This window comes from Mobula hypostoma, chromosome 9, assembly GCF_963921235.1.
Source record: "Mobula hypostoma chromosome 9, sMobHyp1.1, whole genome shotgun sequence".
Taxonomy (NCBI): Eukaryota; Metazoa; Chordata; class Chondrichthyes; order Myliobatiformes; family Myliobatidae; genus Mobula; species Mobula hypostoma.
In genome coordinates this window covers 19,669,215-19,690,235 of record NC_086105.1, presented here as the reverse complement: position 1 = coordinate 19,690,235, position 21,021 = coordinate 19,669,215, and the positions used below count along the sequence as shown (strand labels likewise).

The 21,021-nt window shown below is 41.8% G+C and overlaps 1 protein-coding gene and 1 long non-coding RNA gene across 5 annotated transcripts in view; one reads left to right on the top strand and one right to left on the bottom strand.

The window, feature by feature from the left end:
* LOC134351543 (ankyrin repeat domain-containing protein 26-like) overlaps nucleotides 1-21,021 on the bottom strand; it is a 110,586-nt gene that overhangs the window by 70,093 nt on the left and 19,472 nt on the right. For all 4 annotated transcript variants that reach the window (XM_063057826.1, XM_063057825.1, XM_063057828.1 and 1 more), the window contains exons 4-7: nucleotides 17,622-17,728; nucleotides 14,674-14,811; nucleotides 7,137-7,285; nucleotides 2,420-2,479 (exon numbers count right to left, since the gene is read on the bottom strand). In XM_063057826.1, coding sequence (XP_062913896.1) covers nucleotides 2,420-2,479; nucleotides 7,137-7,285; nucleotides 14,674-14,811; nucleotides 17,622-17,728 — 454 coding nt within the window. The remainder of the gene's footprint in view (nucleotides 1-2,419; nucleotides 2,480-7,136; nucleotides 7,286-14,673; nucleotides 14,812-17,621; nucleotides 17,729-21,021) is intronic.
* LOC134351546 (uncharacterized) lies at nucleotides 2,567-21,003 on the top strand. Its single transcript, XR_010019174.1, has 4 exons — nucleotides 2,567-2,689; nucleotides 3,432-3,536; nucleotides 14,015-14,085; nucleotides 19,364-21,003. It is a non-coding gene; the product is annotated as an uncharacterized LOC134351546 (long non-coding RNA).

Sequence of the window (21,021 nt, the reverse complement as noted above, 5' to 3'; positions counted from 1 at the left end):
ACAATTTCCATCTGAGCTGGGTTGAGCGTCAAGCTAGCAACTCGGCCTTGTAACAGACAAATGCTAAGGAAACAGCAGAAAAAATGTCCCCTGATGTGCCATAGATGCGTAAATGAACAACAATGCTCAATATCAGATATGTTATTGCATAAATTTTAATTATATCTATGCTTCTATATCTATATTCAAATCAATATTGCAACTTGCAAAATATGTTTAAAAATATGGCTTGAGGATGAGTACTCATTCTTCAATACTAGAAGCAAAGAGCTGACATTAAGCATAAGAAACAAAATAAGAATGCACAAGGATCTGGCAGGCCTAAAAGGAAATTAGAGGAAAAATTCTTTGTACATGGAGGAAGACACTTTTAAAGGTCGATAATGTTGCATACGTTGATATAATTCCCCATTTGATCAATATTATATACAAAGATCTTACATGAAATTACCACAGAAAAATAAACGTATGACTCAGACGAATGAATCTCTCGGGAATTCACAAGGGAAAAGTGGATTCAAGAAATCAGAAATAACAGCAAAAAAATGGAGCATTAATCTGCTGGCAAGTCAGCATTCATCAAGGAATAGAACCAGGATTAACATTTTAGATGAATTGCTTGTCATCGGAATGGAGCCAATGTTACACAGATTCTCAACAGGTACTTTCTAATACAGTAGAACATAGAAAATCTACAGCACAATGGCAAAGTTGTTTCCCATGATGGGGGAGTCTAGTTCGAGGGGGCATGACTTAAAGATTCAAGGGCGCCCATTCAGAACAGAAATGTGAATAAATTTTTTTAGCCAGAGGGTGGTGAATCTATGGAATTCGTTGCCACAGGCAGCAGTGGAGGCCAAGTCATTGGGTGTATTTAAGGCAGAGATTGATAGGTATCTGAGTAGCCAGGGCATCAAAGGTTATGGTGAGAAGGCATGGGAGTGGGACTAAATGGGAGAATGGATCAACTCATGATAAAATGGCGGAGCAGACTCGATGGGCCAAAAGGCCGACTTCTGCTCCTTTGTCTTATGGTATTTTGCCTGTACTGTACTTCAATAAATTTCGCTTGCTTTTCATTTGTCATTTCTTTTTTCTATATTATCCAAGGGTGTGGAGATCATTAAGTGGGTTAGAAGAGTTTATTTAATCCTAACCTAACCACCTAAGATTGGGCAGAATCACTAATCCAGCACTTACACAGGTCCCAATCATTCTGGATTTGCGGTGGTCAACCAGTATAAGATTACATTAGACAAGTGGGTCAGCTCTCCTTTAGCAAAGAAATCATGAGAGATTTAATGGAAATAGAGGTCGCAATGTTTTAAAATACAGCAAGCTGAGAGAAGTTGGCTCTACTAGTACACGGTTCAAGAACAAGAATCAGACTTAAATGAATTAGCAAAAGATGTAATGAAAGGCTATGAGAATAAATTTTGTATTTGTTGCTGAGTGGTTATGACTACAAATTGCAGTTATTAAGGATATTGGAAACAAGAATGAAAATGCTAAATGTGTAAAAAAAAATCAGCATTTCATTTCATTTTGTAACACCAATGGAATATAAATATATATCTAATGCAAAGAACAGAGAACTGTTTTCCATACTTATGTTTATATAAACTTAGGACATTACCAGCTGTTTCAGGTGGAATAGCAGATGTTTCTTCATATAACTGCCAGTAAGTTCAGCATAAGTCCTAAGCACACTGGAAAGATTTGCCAATGTTTCTATGACTGCTCTGTAACATTGGATCTCTCAGAGTTCAATGGTGGACAGTAAAATTTTATTAATTTCTGATAGCATCGGAACATATTGGACATTTCTTATTGTCAGAAGCATTCGTAACACTTAGGTAGGCTTACCTGCCTAACAACCATTGGTGGCAGAGTTTGTGAAGATATTCACTCTAGTCCTTCCCACTACCGGCACCTTTCTGTGCTATCACTTACAATTAAAAGGTGCTACCAGAGATATGGAAAAGTCTGGCACTTTGCAGCAGGTGATTAACAGAGGGGGTGAAAGAAGTGTGTTATAAATACTGGACCAATGAGAAGCATATTGAAATATATTTTTAGATTTACATCTAATAAAATAAATTTATATGCAAGTTTCAGGTCATAGGCACAAGATAGATGGAAAAATAGCTCAATAAAATGTAGAAATATTCTGTTGTTCAACAAGATGGCAAATGGTACTACATTCCCATCTCCACCTCTAAATAGACATAAGAGTCAGAGAAAACAGAATAAAATATAATTTTGGTAGTCGAAATTAATTTAGTCACAGTTCAAATCTTCTGAAAGTTATACAATCCATGACATACAGCAATTATTTATACAAAATCCAATTCTTTATGTTCACAAAGTTAGTACTGTGCAAAAGGGAACAAAAGGTAGATGTCACATTTAATACTACCTTTTACAGAACGTCTTGTTCTTGACTTCAGTTTAGGACTCTCCTGATATTCTGTATCGACTGGAGTGGCCATAAGGAATAGATGAAAAAAAAATCAGGAACAAGGGAAAATAGAACTCTAAACATAGCTCTAAACAAATGACAAACAGGAAAACATCATCTAAAAAAGGTTTTTTTTCTAGATTGTGCGATTATTGAAATAAGACACTTGAGTTGCCTGGGTCTTTATTCGACGTTACTTAACAAGATGGAAATGTGGGTCCAAAGCAGGTATTACAATTACTGAGAGTGGAGAGCTTCTTCATTTTTCACAATGAACAGCTTTCTGGAAACTAATGAATAAATATTTGTCGCTAGAGCCATGATAAATATATCTTTCCAGAGTAACTTAAACAAAATCATGCTGAAGCAATAGTGTCCAGGACAGTGCTTGAAATTATTGTTCTATTTCTTTCAACCAGATTCTTTTCATTGTCAGTGGTTAGGATAAAAGTATGCAATTAGCCATGAAACTTAATCATAACACACAGCTCTTGATTTACTAATGTTGATATTGGTTGCTGAATTAAAAACAGTGCACATTCAAAGCATTAAAAAACCGCAAAACACGAAGATCAGCTTCTACAAAAGTCCATTTGAAGCAAGATCCAATACCAATGAAAGAACTTTCCACTTGGCTTAAGCAATTTCCTGATGGGAATTTGAGACAGAATAACAGGGATTTTCTTAACACAGATATCACTACCACCTCATGGTAGAGGAAACAGACCAGCTAAGTCTCCCATTCTTTACCATACATTGACCCAAAGTGGCACGGCTGGGACAATTTTGGAGACAACATTCACCATATGACAAGGATGCTCAGTGAAAGGGACAATTGTAGGAGCATCTGTAGATCTTTCCACTTCAAAATTCAGAGCTCTGGCAAGTCAATCAACTCAATGTATGGGTCTGCAAAATTGTCTAACCAGACTACGAGCATTATTTTTGCTTTGTATGTCTTTTGATTCAGGATTTCAAATGTACTCTCCAGGAGAACTGGCGATGTGCAGTCTTTTGCAGGGGAGAATTGCTGTTAGTAGTCTCTAACAACTCTAATTATCTCACTATATTAAAGGTAAGGCAATAAGGAACTCAAGTATATTCTTGCAGCTTTAATGTTTATGCACTCGAGTTATCGACTCATGGCAAATGACAACTTCTTTGTTTCGAGAGAAGGAATACAGATCCAAATCCTAGTAATAAAAATATCAGTGTGAAAATAAACTCCGAACCTATTCAACCTTTCCTTATAACTCCGATCCTCCAGTCCTAGTGACTTCCCTGTAAGTTTTTTTCTCTATACTCTTTCAGCCTTATTTACATCTTTCCTGTAGGTAGATGACCAAAACTGCACACAATTTTCCAAATTAGGCCTCAACAACGACTTCTACAACTTCAACATAACATCCCATCTCCTGTGCTCATACTTTGATTTACGAAGGCCAATGTACAGTCCTGACGAAGGGCTTCAGCCCGAAACGTTGAATGATTGTTTCCACGGATGCTGCCTGAACTGCTGAGTTCCTTCAGCATGTTGTATTGCTTTGACCCCAGCATCTGCAGAGTATTTTATATTGTACTGAAAGCTTTCTTTATGACCCTATCTGCATGTGACATCACTTCAATGAATTAGGTACCTGTATTCCTCAGTGGTCTACCGTGCACTGTGTAACATCTACTCTGGTTGGTCCAACTGAAGTGCAACACTTTGCACTTGTCTGCATTAAGTTCCACCTGCCATTTTTCGTTCATTTTTCTAGGTGGTCTGGATTCCGTTGCAGGCTCTGATAGTCTTCCTCACTGTCCACTACACCCTCAACTTTGGTGTTAACCACCTTACGATCCTTATCACTGATATAGTTGACAAACAACAATGGACCCAACTCCAATCCATGCGGCACTCCAGAGAGGTAACCATCTACTACCATTTTTAGCTTCTCCCACAGCGCCAACTTCTAAACCAACTCACTACCTCATCTTGAATTTCAAGCGACTGGATCTTCTTGACCAACCTCCCATGCGGGACCTTGTCAAATGCCTTGCTAAAGTCCATGTAGTCAACACCCACTGTCTTCCCTTCATCAACTTTCCTGGTAACTTCCTCAAAAAACTCTAACATTGATTAGACATGACCTACCTGCATGAAGCCATGTTCACTATCCATAATGAGTCCATGTCTATCCAAATACTCATATTTGGTCCCTTTGAATACCTTCCAATAACTTTCCCACTACTGACGTCAAGCTCACCAGCATATAATTTTCTGCTTAATTTTTAGAGTCTTCCTTAAACAGCGCAACAACATTATCTATCCTCCAATCCCTCACCTGTCACTAAAGATAATTTAAGTATCTCTGCTAGGGTACCTGCAATTTCTGCAATTGCCTCCCACAGGGACTGAGGAAATACCATGTCAGGTTCAGGGGATTTATCAACCCTAATTTGTCTCAAGACAGCTAATACCTCCTCCTCTGTAATCTGTATAGGGTCCATGAAGTTGATGCTGCTTTGCCTCTCTTCTAAAGACTTCGCATCCATCTCCTGAGTAAATACAGATGCAGAACAATCATTTAAGATCTCCTCCATCTATTTTGGCTCTGCACATGGATTACCATTCTGATCTTCCAGAAGAATTTTGTCTGTTGCAATCCTTTTGCTCTTAATGTATCTGTAGAAGCTCTTAGAATTCTCCTTCACCTTGTCTGCTAGGGCAACCTCCTGTCCTATTTTAGCCCTCCTGATTTCTTTCTTAAGTGCTCTCTTACATTTCTTATTCTCCATAAGTACCTCATTTGTTCCTACCCGACTATACCTGCTATGCACCTCCTTTTTTTCTTAAGCGAAGCCTCTGTTAAAAACAAACAAACGTGTTATGTTTACCTTTTATTCTGACAGGCACATGCAAGACTTTCACTCTCAAAATTTCACTTTTCAAGGCTCCCCACTTGCCAAGTACACCTTTGCCAGAAAACAACCTGTCCCAATCAACATTTGTCAGATCCTATCTGATACCATCAAAATTGGAATCACAACCCACAGACCAGACTTATCTTTTTTCCATATTTGCTTTGAAACTAATGCCATTATGGTCATTAGATACAAAGTCTACCCCTACACAAACTTCTGTTACCTGCCCTCTCTCATTCCCTAATAGCAGATTAAGTATCACATATTTTCTTGTTGGGACTTCTATGTACTGATGAAGGAAATTTTCCTGAACACGTCGGACAAACTCTACCCCATCTAGTCCTTTTACAGTATGGGGGTCCCAGTCAATATGTAGAAAGTTAAAATCATCTACTATAACAACCTCACGTTTCTTGCAACAGTCTGTGATCTGTCTACACATTTGCTCCTCTAAATCCCTCGGGCTGTTGGGTGGTCTGTAATATAGCTCCATTAATGTGGTCATACCTTTCTTACTCTCATTTCCACTCAAAACACCTCACTCGCGAAACTCTCCAGTCTGTCCTGACTGAGCACTGCCATGACATTTTCCTTAACTAGAAACACAACTCCTCCTCCTTTAATCCCCCCAACCCCTGTAACTCTAGTTGAGCACTCCCCCACACTCACGTAGCACCAGCAAACCTTCCCACAAGGATATTAGTCCCCTCCAGTTTAGGTGCACACCGTTCCTTCTGTACAGGTCCCATCTTCCCTAGAAGAGAGCCCAATGATTCAAAAATCTGATGCCCTCTCTCCTACACCAACTCATTACCCATGTATTAAAACTGTATAATTTTCTTATTTCTGACCTCACTGGCATGGGTAGCAATCCTGGAGGTTCTTCCCTTTAACGTAGCACCTAATTCCCTGAACTCACTTTGTAGAATTTCATTATACGTCCTGTCTGTATCATTGGTACCTCCGTGGGCATGACCACTCTCTTCCTTAAGAATGCTGAGGACTTGATCTGAGATGTTCTGAACTCTGGCACCCAGAAGGCAACATACCTTTTGGGAATCTCGTTCTCATCCACAGAACCTCCTTTCTGTTGCCCTAACTAATGAATCCCCTATCACCACAGCTCGCCTTTATACTCCCTTCCCACCTGAGCCTCAAAGAGCTGGACTCAGTGCGAGAGACCTGACCACTGTGACTTTCCTTTGATAGGTAATTCAGCCCATCAGTATCAAAAGTGGTATATCTGTTGTAGAGGGGAATGACCACAGGGGTACTCTGCACTGGCTGCTTAACCTCTTTCTCTTTCCTGACTGTCACGCCGTTTCCAGTATCCTGCACCATGGGTGTAACTACTTCTCTATTTGTCCTATCTATCAGCCCCGCAGCCTCCCAAATGAACTGGAGTTCATTCAGTTCCAGTTACAATTCCTTAACTCAGATTGTTAGAAGCTGCAGCTGGATACACTTCTCGCAATTGTTGTTGTCAAGGACACTGGAGGTCTCTCTGCCTTCCCACATCCTGCAAGAGCAATCAAATATCCTGTCTTTTAGCATTAAATCATTCAAATAAACATCAGCCATTACTTTTACACCATTTGATTTATACAGTATCCTTTTTCACAAAAGTTCTTAAAACTAAATTTAAAACCACAGTGCCTATTTTCTTAGTACTTTACAAGACCAGAGGTATCCTTTTACACAATATTGAAATATGTTCAAAACAATATAATATACATATATATTTATTGACATTTTCCCTCAAACTTACTCTCTTTATTCATGGCTGGTTCTCCAAATCCCAAGTTTACTTCAGCAGAGTGGTCTGATCTACTGGGCATCTCTTTCATCGCTCCTGATTTAAAGCGTGATGACCGATGTCTCTTTTTTGTATGATGTTCAGTGATTAGATGAGAACAACTGGAGAAATCAGAAGAAAAAATATTATACATTTTGAATTCTGCCTAAACGAGAAGAAATATTTTTCAATAAATTTTTACTTTATCCAACATAAAAATATTGTTTTACAAAAAAATCTAAAGTACAGAGAAACTATTGCAAATATTCAAGTTTCATTCTTAGATTAATGAACAGCTAAAACAGCACAGTGGATAAGTTATTCAACCAGTAATATATAACTAGCTTCTATTCAAAAACATTACTCTCCATCAATATACTGATCCGTCTCACTTTTAAAATTAGTTATTGAATCTGTTTCAATTATCCTTCCAGGTAGTGCATTCAGATCACAAAAAATCACTGGTTTAAAAATTATATTTTTCTTATGTTCTTTTGCTAAGTGTTTTAAGTCTAAGTCCTCTCTCTTTACCAGCCCTTTTTCCTTTTGAGACAGTCCCTTCCTCGACATTTTGTCAAAACAATCAGGAGTTTGAAAACAAAATCAACAGCAGCAATAGGTGTCTTCTCATCACAATAGTTAACCCTAGTATGTCAGTCAAATAAGATTAAACATAGTAACCATATCTGGATCAAAGGGAGAAAAAGAGCAGAGCCAGGTACTGTACATCTGAAAAGGAAGTTCAAATCTCGGAAAATTCCAGCACAAGACAACAAGCATGCCAATAACACAAGCTAAATGCTACAGAGCTAAGAAGTTCTACAACCACATGGCCAAACAAGACTTTATGGTCCTGGCACAACCAGGTAATGAATGGTGAAGGACAATTAAACAAAAGGAAGAGAAATTTATAAACATGAGAAAGTCTGAAGATGCTGGAAATTCCCCAAAGCAACACACACAAGATGGCAGAGGATCTCAGCAGGTCAGGTAGCACCTATGGAAATAAATAAACTGTCGATGTTTCAGGCCGAGGCACTTCCATAGATGCTGCCTAACCTGCTGAGTTCCTCCAGCATTTTGTGTGTGCTACTTTGGAAGAGAAAATTCCACGAACATATTCATCTTTAATAAGGTTCAGTCCAGCAAACAACTGCAAAAACTACCTTCAGCCAGATGTAACAAATGATCCTCTTAACTTTCTCTCCTGAGCTCACTAAACCAGATCCAGCCAGTCAACTGGATTCACTCCAAGAAACGGTTCAACAAACTGAATACAAGAAAAATATATGGGATCCCTACAACTGTGGAGTAGAAAATTCTATTTCTTTGTTCGTTCACTCATTCAGTGATACAACATGGAGTAGGCCTTTCCGGCCCTTCCAGCAATGCTGCCCCAGCAACCCCACGCCCTGATTAACCTTAATCTAAACATGGAGCAAATAAGAATGATCAATTAACCTTTCCAATACATCTTTAGACTGGGAGGAAACTAGAGCACCTGGAAAAATTCACACAATCCATGGGAGAACTCAGAGTGTAATAGCGTTGCACTAACACCTATGCAAAATTTATCTCAGAACCAAGTAAGGTCTTTGGTTAAGTTGGTCCATGATGGTTACAACATTGTCATCTAACAATGTAGAGACATAGAAACACAGAAAATAGGTGCAGGAGTAGGCCATTCGGCCCTTCGAGCCTGCACCGCTATTCAGTATGATCATGGCTGATCATCCAACACAGAACCCTGTACCAGCCTTCACCCCATACCCCCGATCCCTTTAGCCACAATGGCCATATCTAACTCCCTCTTAAATATAGCCAATAAACTGGCCTCAACTGTTTCCTGTGGCAGAGAATTCCACAGATTCACCACTCTCTGAGTGAAGAAGTTTTTCCTAATCTCGGTCCTAAAAGGCTTCCCCTTTATCCTCAAACTATGATCCCTCGTTCTGGACTTTTTATATGTTTCAATAAGATCCCCCTGAATCTTCTAAATTCCAACGAGTATAAGCCTAGTCGATCCAGCCTTTCATCATATGAAAGTCCTGCCATCCCAGGAATCAATCTGGTGAACCTTCTTTGTACTCCCTCTATGGCAAGGATGTCTTTCCTCAGATTAGCGGACCAAAACTGCACACAATACTCCAGGTGTGGTCTCATCAAGGCCTTGTACAACTGCAGCAGTACCTCCCTGCTATAGTCTCAAATTACTTGGGGATGTGCTACCACAACAAATCAGTGCACACTCAATCATGAGCAAGATGTTGAATGATGACGTTAATAGCACTATCACCAACTACCAGCCAATAAACTGCTCCATGAGGTCTAGCATGAGCTTCTGCAAGATGATTTGGCTCCAGACTTCAATGTAATATTGGTTCAACCAGAGGAAAATCTAGCCGTCATCAATTTAGGATTTAAATGACCTTGATAACAAAGTGAGTGGGCAGTCTGGTGGATGGAGTATAATGGTAAATGGGAGATCATCCAGTTTGGAAGCAAAAATAGAAGAACAAGCTATTATTTATATCGTGAAAGACTGCAGCAAGCAATCTTGGGAGTTCTTGTACATAAATCAGAAAAGGTTGGTTTGCAGGCGTAACAGGTTATTAAAGACACAAATGGAATGTTGGCCATTGCTAGAGGGATTGAATTTAAGAACAAGGAGATTATGCTGCAACTGTACAGGGTACGTGACACTGCACCTGGTGCACTGCATGATGTTCCAGTCTCCTTACTTGAGACGCAACACTGGCCTTGGAGGCGTTGCAGAGGAGGTCCCCCAGTAGATTGATCCTGGAGATGAGGCAGTCAGTTTGGGACTATGCACGCTGGAATTCAGAAGAATGAGAGGAGATCTTATAGAAACATGTAAAATTAAGAAAGAGATAAATATGAGAGAGGCAGAAAAGTTGTCTCCACTGGTGAGCCTCAAAATTTTTGGCTTTTCCCAGAGATTAATGAATCTGTGGAATTCTCTGCCAGGAGAAGCAACAGATGCTCTATCATTAAGTATATTTAAGACACAGTTAGATATGATTTTTGCATAGTAGGGGAATTAAAAGTTATGAGGTAAAGGCCAGATAAATCCTGATTTTATTGAACAGTGGAGCAGCCTTGACTGGTCAGATGGCTAATTCTTGTTTAATGATTGAATCTGATTGGAGGATGTGTAAATACTAATGGCGATGTAAAAGCTACTTCAGTTTTAAATGAAGATCGAATAATTCTGATCAAGCCACTGTAACAGATCATAATTCTGAGGAAGATGATAAACAATCTGAACATCTAAAAATATTGCAAGAGATCTGCAAACATTCAAAACTTTGAGAAGAATTCCAGTTATTTTGGCCATGAACTGATGAAACTGTATGCCATCCATAATTTTCTCAAGAAAGGGCAGCTTAGTTTTAGGCAGTCAGACTTTTGAAAAATGACACAGAACTACAATAATAGTCCTCATAATCTAAAAAGGAACGGTTCTACTGCATGCGTTGCACCTTCAAGCTCTGCTCCTTCACCATCAATGACTGCTGTTGAAGATTGCCCTCCTGAGGCATAAAAGTATTACAGCACCATAGAGACATTAAATTGCTGTATTACTGTAATGATTAATGTACTATTCCTCTAAGTTGGTGATCGGTTAAAATTTAAAATTACACTCTGCACCGTAAAATTAAGTACAATACACTTTATTTATATCGTACCATTTCATGCTCCACTGCTGCATTACAATAAATGGATAGCAATTCATTACAGAGCACTGTATCTTCAGTATTACTTTATTACTTCAGATTATGTTAAGAATCAATTCTTGACAAATGGTATTTTTAGACACCCGTTCGTCCTCCCCCTCCACTGTATCGACTAGCAGATTTATCACAGTGTTTATCAAAAACAAGAAGAACTGAGCATTTGATTTAGTGATCCGGTTCTTTCACTATAAAAGATGATACTTTAATATGTTAACATTCAAAATATTAGCAATGGCACAAGGAGAATAGTTGCAGTATTCAATAATGTTCAGATAGATCTCACACTAAAGGAGAGCTCATCCTGAAGAAAAAGTGTTCAACCTATGCATGCACTACCTATGCAAAGCCACTCCAACTGGAGTTTTTTAACTGCAGGAGACATTGTTTGCACATGCACAAATTCTTAAGCATATAAAAAAAGCGGCATCACATATAACTTCTGAAAAATAAAAGTACTGCACAAACCTGCCCCTGGTGTAACCCATTGCCATACCACAACAAAAGTTCACAACGAGATCCTGGAAAATCTGGCATACTACATGCATCTTGGAAACCATCACTTTATGAAGACAGATACTGATTATGAAATTCACCATGGTCTTAATGTGGCACCGAAGCTTTTGGCTGAAAAGAATGCTGAAAGAGTAAGATTACAAACCCAGCAGTGATCTGAGCCTTTCAATTTCTGTCTGCAACACAGACCGACAGCAGGCACCTCAAAGTACATGGAATGGGGTGGAGCTACAATGGCACTTGACAGTGAGCTCATCTGTGGAAACAGCTTAATTCCCATCTATAATGTCTCTCTTTTTCCCTTTCATGGTGGATGGGGTTCTGCTGCAGACCTAACCTACAGCTACACTCAAACTTCTGTTTCTGTAGCAATGGAACCTGTTCCCACAGCTTGCCAAATGGGTATTTTTCAATATCCCAAGGATGCAGCCTAGAAGACGGGCATGCTTTTGGGATTATAAAGCTTTGTGGCCCCAGGGATGAGCCAAATCTAAGCCGGTGCCACCGACTGAAGTGTTGCGGGAGAAAGCGGAATGTCAGGAACAGCAGATCAGCTGTTGGGAACCCTGAACTTGGATGCTAATCCCTCTCTCTCATTGGTGAGGGACGAGCTGTTGCTGAATCTTGAGTGATGGAACTTGGAAAATAGCGATGCGGCAGACTATAACACCATAACTCAGCCAGCTGTTTGTTTTTGTTGGTCTTCCCTCTCCTTTCTGACCATTTACGTGAAACAGTCAGTGAAAGAGAGAGGGGGGAGAGAGGGGAGAGAGGGGGGGGGGAGAGGGGGGGAGAGAGGGGGGGGAGAGAGGGGGGGAGAGAGGGGGGGGAGAGGGGGGGGGAGGGGGGAGAGGGGGGGGGAGAGAGGGGGGGAGAGAGAGGGGGGGAGAGAGAGGGGGGGAGAGAGAGGGGGGGAGAGGGGGGGAGAGAGGGGGGAGAGAGGGGGGAGAGAGGGGGGGAGAGAGAGGGGGAGAGAGGGGGGGAGAGGGGGGAGAGAGGGGGGAGAGAGGGGGGAGAGAGGGGGGAGAGAGAGGGGGAGAGAGGGGGGAGAGAGAGGGGGAGAGAGGGGGAGAGAGAGGGGGGAGAGAGGGGGAGAGAGAGGGGGGGAGAGAGGGGGAGAGAGAGGGGGAGAGAGGGGGAGAGGGGGGGAGAGGGGGGAGAGAGGGGGGGAGAGGGGGGGAGAGAGGGGGGGAGAGGGGGGGGGGGGGGGGGAGAGGGGGGGAGAGGGGGGAGAGAGGGGGGGAGGAGAGGGGGGGAGAGAGGGGGGGAGAGAGGGGGGAGAGAGGGGGGGAGAGGGGGGGGGAGAGGGGGGGAGAGGGGGGGAGGGGGGGGAGAGGGGGGAGAGGGGGGGAGAGGGGGGGGAGAGGGGGGGGGAGAGAGGGGGAGAGAGGGGGGAGAGAGGGGGGGAGAGAGGGGGAGAGAGGGGGGAGAGAGGGGGGGAGAGGGGGGGAGAGAGGGGGGGAGAGGGGGGGAGAGAGGGGGGAGAGGGGGGGGGGGAGAGGGGGGGGAGAGGGGGGGAGAGAGGGGGAGAGAGGGGGGAGAGGGGGGGAGAGAGGGGGAGAGAGGGGGGAGAGAGGGGGGAGAGAGGGGGGAGAGAGGGGGGGGAGAGGGGGGGGGGAGAGGGGGGGGAGAGAGGGGGGGAGGGAGGGGGAGAGAGGGGGGGAGAGAGGGGGGAGAGAGGGGGGAGAGAGGGGGGAGAGGGGGGGGAGGGGGAGAGGGGGGGAGAGAGGGGGGAGAGAGGGGGGGAGAGAGAGGGGGGAGAGAGAGGGGGAGAGGGAGGGAGGGGGAGAGAGAGGGGGAGAGAGAGGGGGGAGAGAGAGGGGGAGAGAGAGGGGGAGAGAGAGGGGGAGAGAGAGGGGGGAGAGAGAGGGGGAGAGAGAGGGGGAGAGAGAGGGGGAGAGAGGGGGGAGGGGAGGGGGGAGAGGGAGGGGGAGAGGGAGGGGGGAGAGGGAGGGGGAGAGGGAGGGGGGAGGGAGAGGGGGGAGAGGGAGGGGGGAGAGGGAGGGGGAGAGGGAGGGGGAGAGGGGGGGGGGGGAGGGAGAGGGAGGGGAGGGGGGGGGAGAGGGAGGGGGGAGAGGGGGGGGGGGGAGGGGGGAGAGAGAGAGGGGGAGAGAGAGGGGGAGAGAGAGGGGGAGAGAGGAGAGAGAGGGGGAGAGAGAGAGGGGGGAGAGAGAGGGGGAGAGAGGGGGAGAGAGAGGGGGGAGAGAGAGGGGGGAGAGAGAGGGGGAGAGAGAGGGGGGAGGGGGGAGTGGAGAGAGTGACAGAGAGAGTGTGAGAGGGAGTGAGAGGGGGAGTGAGAGGGGGAGTGAGAGGGAGAGTGAGAGGGAGAGTGAGAGGGAGAGTGAGAGGGAGGGAGAGAGGAGAGGGGGAGGGGAAACGGCAGAGAGAGGGGGTGAGAGAGAAGGGTGAGAGAGGGGGTGGGAGAGTGAGCGAGAGATCAAGAGTGAGTGAGAGAGAGTGAGAGAGAGAGAGAGAGAGAGAGAGAGAGAGAGAGAGAGAGAGAGAGAGAGAGAGAGAGAGACAGACACTGTCGTATATCAAATTATTGGGTTAATGATTAGATTTTTTGATGTACTGCAGATCACGGTCTTACTTGGAAGCTTTGCTAATGCTGCCTCGGTGGTGGAGGGTGCAGATGCTTTTCTGCTGAAGTAAGTGGGGGAGCGGGAGGGGGAGGGTCGATGCTTTGCTGCTACTTGTGCATGGAGGGGAGTCTGGGGCTCAGGGGTTCTAACATTTTTACTGTCACTCATTCTTTGAGGCACTATTCAGTTTTTGTGGATGTCTGTAAAGAACAAGAACTTCTGGTTGTACATTGTATACATTCTCTGATAGTAAATGGAACCACTGAAGAACTGAAAAAGTGCCACCAAAGCAGCTTCCTCAAAATCCTTCAAAAGCTCTTCTAGGACAACAGTCTCAGAATTGAAGCTCTCAGAACACTTGAGTGACATCAAGTAGCAGGCCACACCTGGGAGAAAATACCTGATACTCTGTCTCTCTCCCAGGCTGGTAATAAGAATGCTAAATCCATTGATTCAGGCTACACAGAAACCTAGTGTATTCTGCATGAAACACCAGCCAGCTCACCCTGCTAAGCCCCTCCTACTCAAACTATGGCAGGATCAGGGAGTACCACATTGGTCCCATGAGGAACTACCTCCTCATTTTCAACCCTCAATCCTATCGGCCACTTTTCCAACATGAAGACATGAAAACAGAGAGACCAAAATCCTTACGCATGTTGTCCATTCCTAAGTGCATAATCGTCAGCTGTCCATCCATTATCATCTTTTAAAGAAGCATCTGTACCATGACGTAGAAGCAGCTTAACTAAGTTAGTTTGTCCATTGCTTGCAGCAATCATCAGGGTAGTTCTAGAGGAAACATGATGAAGATCAAAAATCATTGCCCTGTTATAAATTTGGGTTACAAACAATTAAATAAAATATTCATTTGTTCTGTGTTAACATATGCAGCTGACTCACACATTTTGTTCACAGAATCTATAAAAATTTTAATGAATAATGTCCTTAAAAACATAATCCACAATTTACAAAGATAATTTATTTGATGAGCTTGTGCATTCTAATCCTTTGCCAGCCATCACAATGAACTTAAGCTACACTTTGCCACACAATTGTTGTCTATTCGAACTGACAATATAGTTTTTTATATATATATATGCCCATACTGATCAATAGGCTCCATCCTTTAACATAAAGGCTGTATTTGACTTGAGTAAGCAAGGAAAAAACAACTCATCTATTTGTTGCACTTGATAATAGGATATGAATTCTAATGGTAAGGTTGGGCAAAACTAAGTAAATCTAATTGGACAGCAAAAGGCACTCACTAAAAGGCATTAGATTATAATTTTGCACAGTGAAACCGATTTCCCCCGGGATCGATAAAGTATGACTATGACTATGAACTAGAATCAGCTGCCAAACTGCAGAATGCTCAGTATAAATGCTTCTACTTTCTTTGCATACATCAATTGTATTCTAATATCGTATTGAGACATTCTACGTAAGGTGATCCAAAGGGCAAACATAACAATGCTCTGATAGGCCTCAATAAGCCCCAACTTTTTAAAAAAGTGCAATTTATTGATATCCTCCTTCAATAAGCAACTGAAAGCATAAATGTATGAAGTTCAAAGCTTTTAACTAAATGAAATTTAGCTTGTTATTGTAGAAGTAGCTGAAGAAGCTGGAATCTCCACAATTTCCATCAATGCAGGCACACGCACAACAGGACTATGTGCTAAGTCCCCTGCTCTACTTGTTTTACACCTATGACTGTGTGGGCTAAGCACAGCTCCAATAACATATTCAAATCTCCTGATGATTCCACAGTTGTGGGTCGAATCAAAAGTTGGTAATGAATCAGTATACAGAAGGGAGATTGAAAATTTGGTTGAGTGGTGACATAGCAACAACCTTTCACTTAATGTCAACAAGACCAAGGAACTGATAGTATACGTCAGGAGAAATAAACCAGTGGTCCACGAGCCACTGTGCATTGGGGGGAATCAGAGGTGGAGAACATCAGCAACTTTAAGTTCCTCGGTGTTACCATTTCAGAGGAGCTGTCCTGGGTTCAACATGCAAGTGCAATTCTGAAAAGGCACGGCAGTGCCTCTACTCCCATAGGGGACTAAGACATCTACAACTCTGACTAACTTTCTATAAATGTGTAGTGGAGAGTATATTGTTTGGCTGCATCACAGCCTGGTACAGAAACACCAATGCCTTTGAACAGAAGATCCTACAAAAGGGTAGCGAATTTGGATCCTACAAAAGGGTAGCGAATTTGGCCCAGTACATCATGGGTAAAACCCTCCCCACCACTGAGCACAACTAAATGAAGTGCTGTCGTAGGAAAGCAGCATCCATCGTCAGAGATACTCACCACCCAGGCCATGCTCTTTTCTTACCGCTGCCATCAATTAGAAGGTATAAGAGCCCCAAGATTTGTACCAACAGGTTCAAGAACAGTTACTACCGCTCAACCATCAGGCTCTTAAGCAAAAGGAATACTACATTCACTTGCCTAACCACTGAGATGTTCCCATAACCAATGATCTCACTTTAAGGACTCTTTATCCCATTAGTTCATGTTCTCATTAATTATTGCTATTTATTTATATTTGCATTTGCACATTTTATTTTCTTCTGCACTCTGATTGATCCTGTTATAGTTACTATTCTATAGGTCTGCTGAGTATGCCCACAGGAAAAGGAATCTTATGGTTGTGTATGGTGACATACAGTAGAGGTACTTTGACAATAAAATTTACTTTGAACTTTGGATATCCACAATTTGTGATTGTACTTCCAATATTAAAGACTACATATTCAGAAAAATTAACCACTCTTTGTTATTAGTATTAAAATGCACATCTTGAAATTAAACAGCAACAGCAAGGACAACTTGGCTGAACAAACCAGATTCAACTTGATCAATGGGTGATTTCTAGTTGTTCTCAATGAATACTATTACACACCTTAAAACAAAATCAAGACCAATACAGTAGAACAATCAGATTGAATTTAAGTAATGGAATGCATGCCAGTGATTTCAATCAACCTTTTCTGTATGTAGATTCCTGTTGTTGATAACCAGAAAGGATAGCATTACAACAGCAGTATCACCTTATATTCATCACCTTAGCTGATGGTATGAATATCGATTTCTCCTTCAGGTGAACAAAATTTCCCCCCGCTTCTAATCCCCACTCCGACCATTTCCTTCTTCTCATCTGCCTGTTACTTCTTCCTGAGTCCCATCCTCCTTTCCCTTCTCCTATTGTCCACTCTCCTCTATCAGATTCTTTTTCTCCAGCCCTTGACCTTTCACCTATCACCTTCCAGCTAGCCTCTTTCCCCTCCCCCCACCTTATAATTCTGGCATCTTCCCCCTTCCCTCTCAGTACTGAAGAAGGGTCTCAGCCTGAAATGTCAACTGTTTACTCTTTTCCATAGATGCTGCCTAATTTGTTGAGTTCCCCCAGCATTTTGTGTGTGTTGCTTTGGATTTCCAGCATCTGCAGATTTTCTCATGTTAGCAATAACCTGCGCTCATTTGGTACTATTTCAAGAATAAAATAATAAACAAAAAGAAATCACATACCCTAAATTTCTTAATTCAACAATTCAAGATTTAAAGTGTGCAAACGTACCTCCCAGTTTTGTCCTTTGCATTCACATCAGCACCCTTTTTAAGAAGACATTTTGCCATTTTTTGGTGGTTCCTAGTAGCTGCTAACAGCAGAGGGGTATATCCGTTCTTTTGGAAACAAACAATCCATTATTCATCTAATTATCACAAAATAATTTACAATTGTACAGCATACAAATATGTAACATCGTTTTCATGTTACTGGAAACGGGTCTCAATTGATAATCCCACAAAGTTCAATGTTCTTTCAAGTGGAGCCTACAGAGAAGTTTGGGGATCATCAAATTGCATCCTTGAAATTTAACAGCCCTTCAAAATTTTAACAAATCAGATCTAATGATCTCATATTGGTCAATGAGATCACTATTCATAATTGCGTATACCAGAGAGAAAAAAAAATCAGACAAACTTTTGAATGCTCCCAGTACAGGTGCACATTCCTTTATCCCAAATTCTGAAATCCAAAAAGCTCCGAAAACCGAAGTTTTCTTTTGCCAACAGCTGACGTCACTCAGGTGTGACGTGGCAGCACTAGCAGAGGCCACCAGACGTCAGTTGTGGCTCAGCGCTCGTACTGGTTACACGTGCATTTGCTGTTCGCTGATATTTTGTGTTCACTGTTGACTTTCTGTTTAATTTCACTGTGAAAATGTCAAAAAGAGCTGCAGATACCCCTATGGGTAACAATCAGAAAAAGAGAAGGAATTTTCTCTATCAATTACGCAGAAAGTGGAGTTATTGCAGAAGCTTGAATGTGGTGTGTCTGTGAGGCATCTTACTGAAGAAAATAGTGTCAGAAAATAGAACTACCACTGTATATGATTTAAGTAAACAGAAAGACAAGTTACTGAAGTTTTATAGTGACAGTGACAGTAACGTTCTACATTTATTGCAGCAGTCATTTACCATCTGTTTGATTCGGTTCATTTGAAGCTGTATATTTTTATGTTTTATTGAATGTTTTTCTTGGAAATAAAATTTCTTCTTGTCATTATTCCCTAAACAATACAGTGTAACAATTATTTACATAGCATTTACATTGTATTAGGTATTATAAGTAATCTAGAGATGATTTAAAGTATATGGGAGGATGTGCATAGGTTTGGTGCGCCGCTGGGTCCTACACCTCACTGAGACAGGTTAAATAAGGGACTTGAGCATACGTGTTTTTTGGTATCGGGGGTGGGGGTGAGGGTGTGAAATCCAAAAAATTCTGAATTCCGAAATGCAACTGGCCCCAAGGATTTCTGATAAGGGATTGTGGACCTGTAGAAGAATAAATAAAAAACATCAATATTTTGCTGGTTCCAAAACAAGCGTCCAAAACAGTCCAAATGTGTCTTATCAAAACATGTGAGACATTTTGTGCTTCAGCTTCTTCACTTTTCATTCCAAATACTATCCAAATACTTGCTGTATCAGTTAAGTCACTTGACTTGCAGGCCAATGTTCTGGACAAATGGCCATAGACAGGAGTGCAAATCACAACATGGCACCAGTTAAATTTAACATCAAATAATTGAATATAAAGTTATGCGATTAAGGCTACTCTCTGACTCAACTATGAAATTATGAGATAGTTATAAAAAAGAAACAAGTTCAATTTGGCCTACACGTGACTTCAAACCCAGTAATGTGATTGATTTGAACTCTCATCTCATTTTAGGGACAATTAAAGACAAGAAATGCCAGCTTTGGCAGCAATGTCATTTGAATAAATAAATGTACAATTATAACTTGCAGACTTTTTGCTGCATTTTCTGATGGAGACTGATGTGAGAGTACGGAGGAACATCTGGAAAACTTCTGAAATGCCCGCTTCGCTGCCGCTGCTACTGTGTGGTAACTGGAATCTCTGGAGCAGAAGGCCCCGAATCCTCGGCTTTGCTTGTTTCAGCGGCCGGGGCTAGGTCGAAGGCGCTCGGGAGGCTGTATCGGAGGGGCTGGTCGGAGGCTCAAAGTTTTCAGACGGACAGACTCAGTGTCGGCTGTGGTCGGCTGCTTCCAAGGCATCGGCAAGTTGACAGTGCCTGGAGTTTTATGGCAGGGAGTTTCTCCCTTTTGCCGCCTGCTATCGGGGACTTGGGAGTCAATCGACTCGGGGACTTTGAGACTTTTTTTTTTACCATGCCCATGATTTGCTCTTCATCAAATTATGGTATTGCTTTGCACTGCTGTAACTATACGTTATAATTATGTGGTTCTGTCAGTGTTGGTCTTTGGTTTGTCCTGTTTTCTGTGATATCACTCTGGAGAAACACTGTATCATTTCTTAATGCATGTATGCATTTCTAGATGAACACTGAGTGTTCTCATGATCTAAACCACCACAGAAGATGCCACTGTATATTAAGTTGCTCTTCTCCATTATAAATAAAGATTCTGTTCTTCTGATTCAAACGTAGAACCCCACACTTTGAACCATTTGCATAATCCCTCCATATCTCTTCAGTGAATATTTGTATCTTCTTCAGAGTTGGCTTTCTCATCGAGTCTTCAACTATCAGACAGGTTGGATTCATTATTGTCTGAATGTCAACCATTTCATTGTATTCTGTTCACATACTTTTACACAATGGGCAAATTAACTTGGATAGTAGCTTAACAGCATCTAACGATGGTGTCAAAGTAAGAAAGAAGTAGGTCAATCCTGGAATTACTGCTTTAGCAGAATGAAATCATAATCAAGGAACAGAATCTAAAATCTAGAACTTTAGCTGGCAGAAGGTGCAAGAGGAAAGCTCTAGTTGCTATAATATCATTAAAGCTGTTACAAAATGAAAGGAAACTATGAGATTACTGAATTTGAATAGGGAGAATAAAAGAATTGAAACTGAGCATGCAACTCTCTGAAAGTAATTTAGAAAGATAAATCATTGCTTAGTGAAACTTCCCTGATTTGCCATTTATCATTTAAAGCAGGATTGGTATTAAAAAGTTCATTCATTAAATTAATGTAGCAACTTATAACCAAAATAAATTGGGACTTAAGGCACAACAAATGGTAACTGCAAAATTAATGTTAATGGAAATCGATTATTGTTGCTCTTTTTTTTGAAAATTCATCATCCATTTCAAATGTGACTGTCATTTAGTGAAGTGATAACTGATAATCAATATAATACATCATGATCAAAAACATTCCAGGTAAAATCTAATCTCCGGTAGTAACAGCCCACTTAACTTGTTCCTAAATGTTAAAACAAGATATATATAACCATTTTAAACTTGCTTTGATTTGAATCTGAATACAGTAAGTAGTTTGGGTTCTTTCGGGACAAAGTACATGCACATTTACATTGGTAAACATTCTAATCTGCTATAAAACATGCTCTACAAGTATGACTCAGAAAAGAGTGTTAATTTTGCACTTTTCAGACTGTGAAAACTTAACTACTATG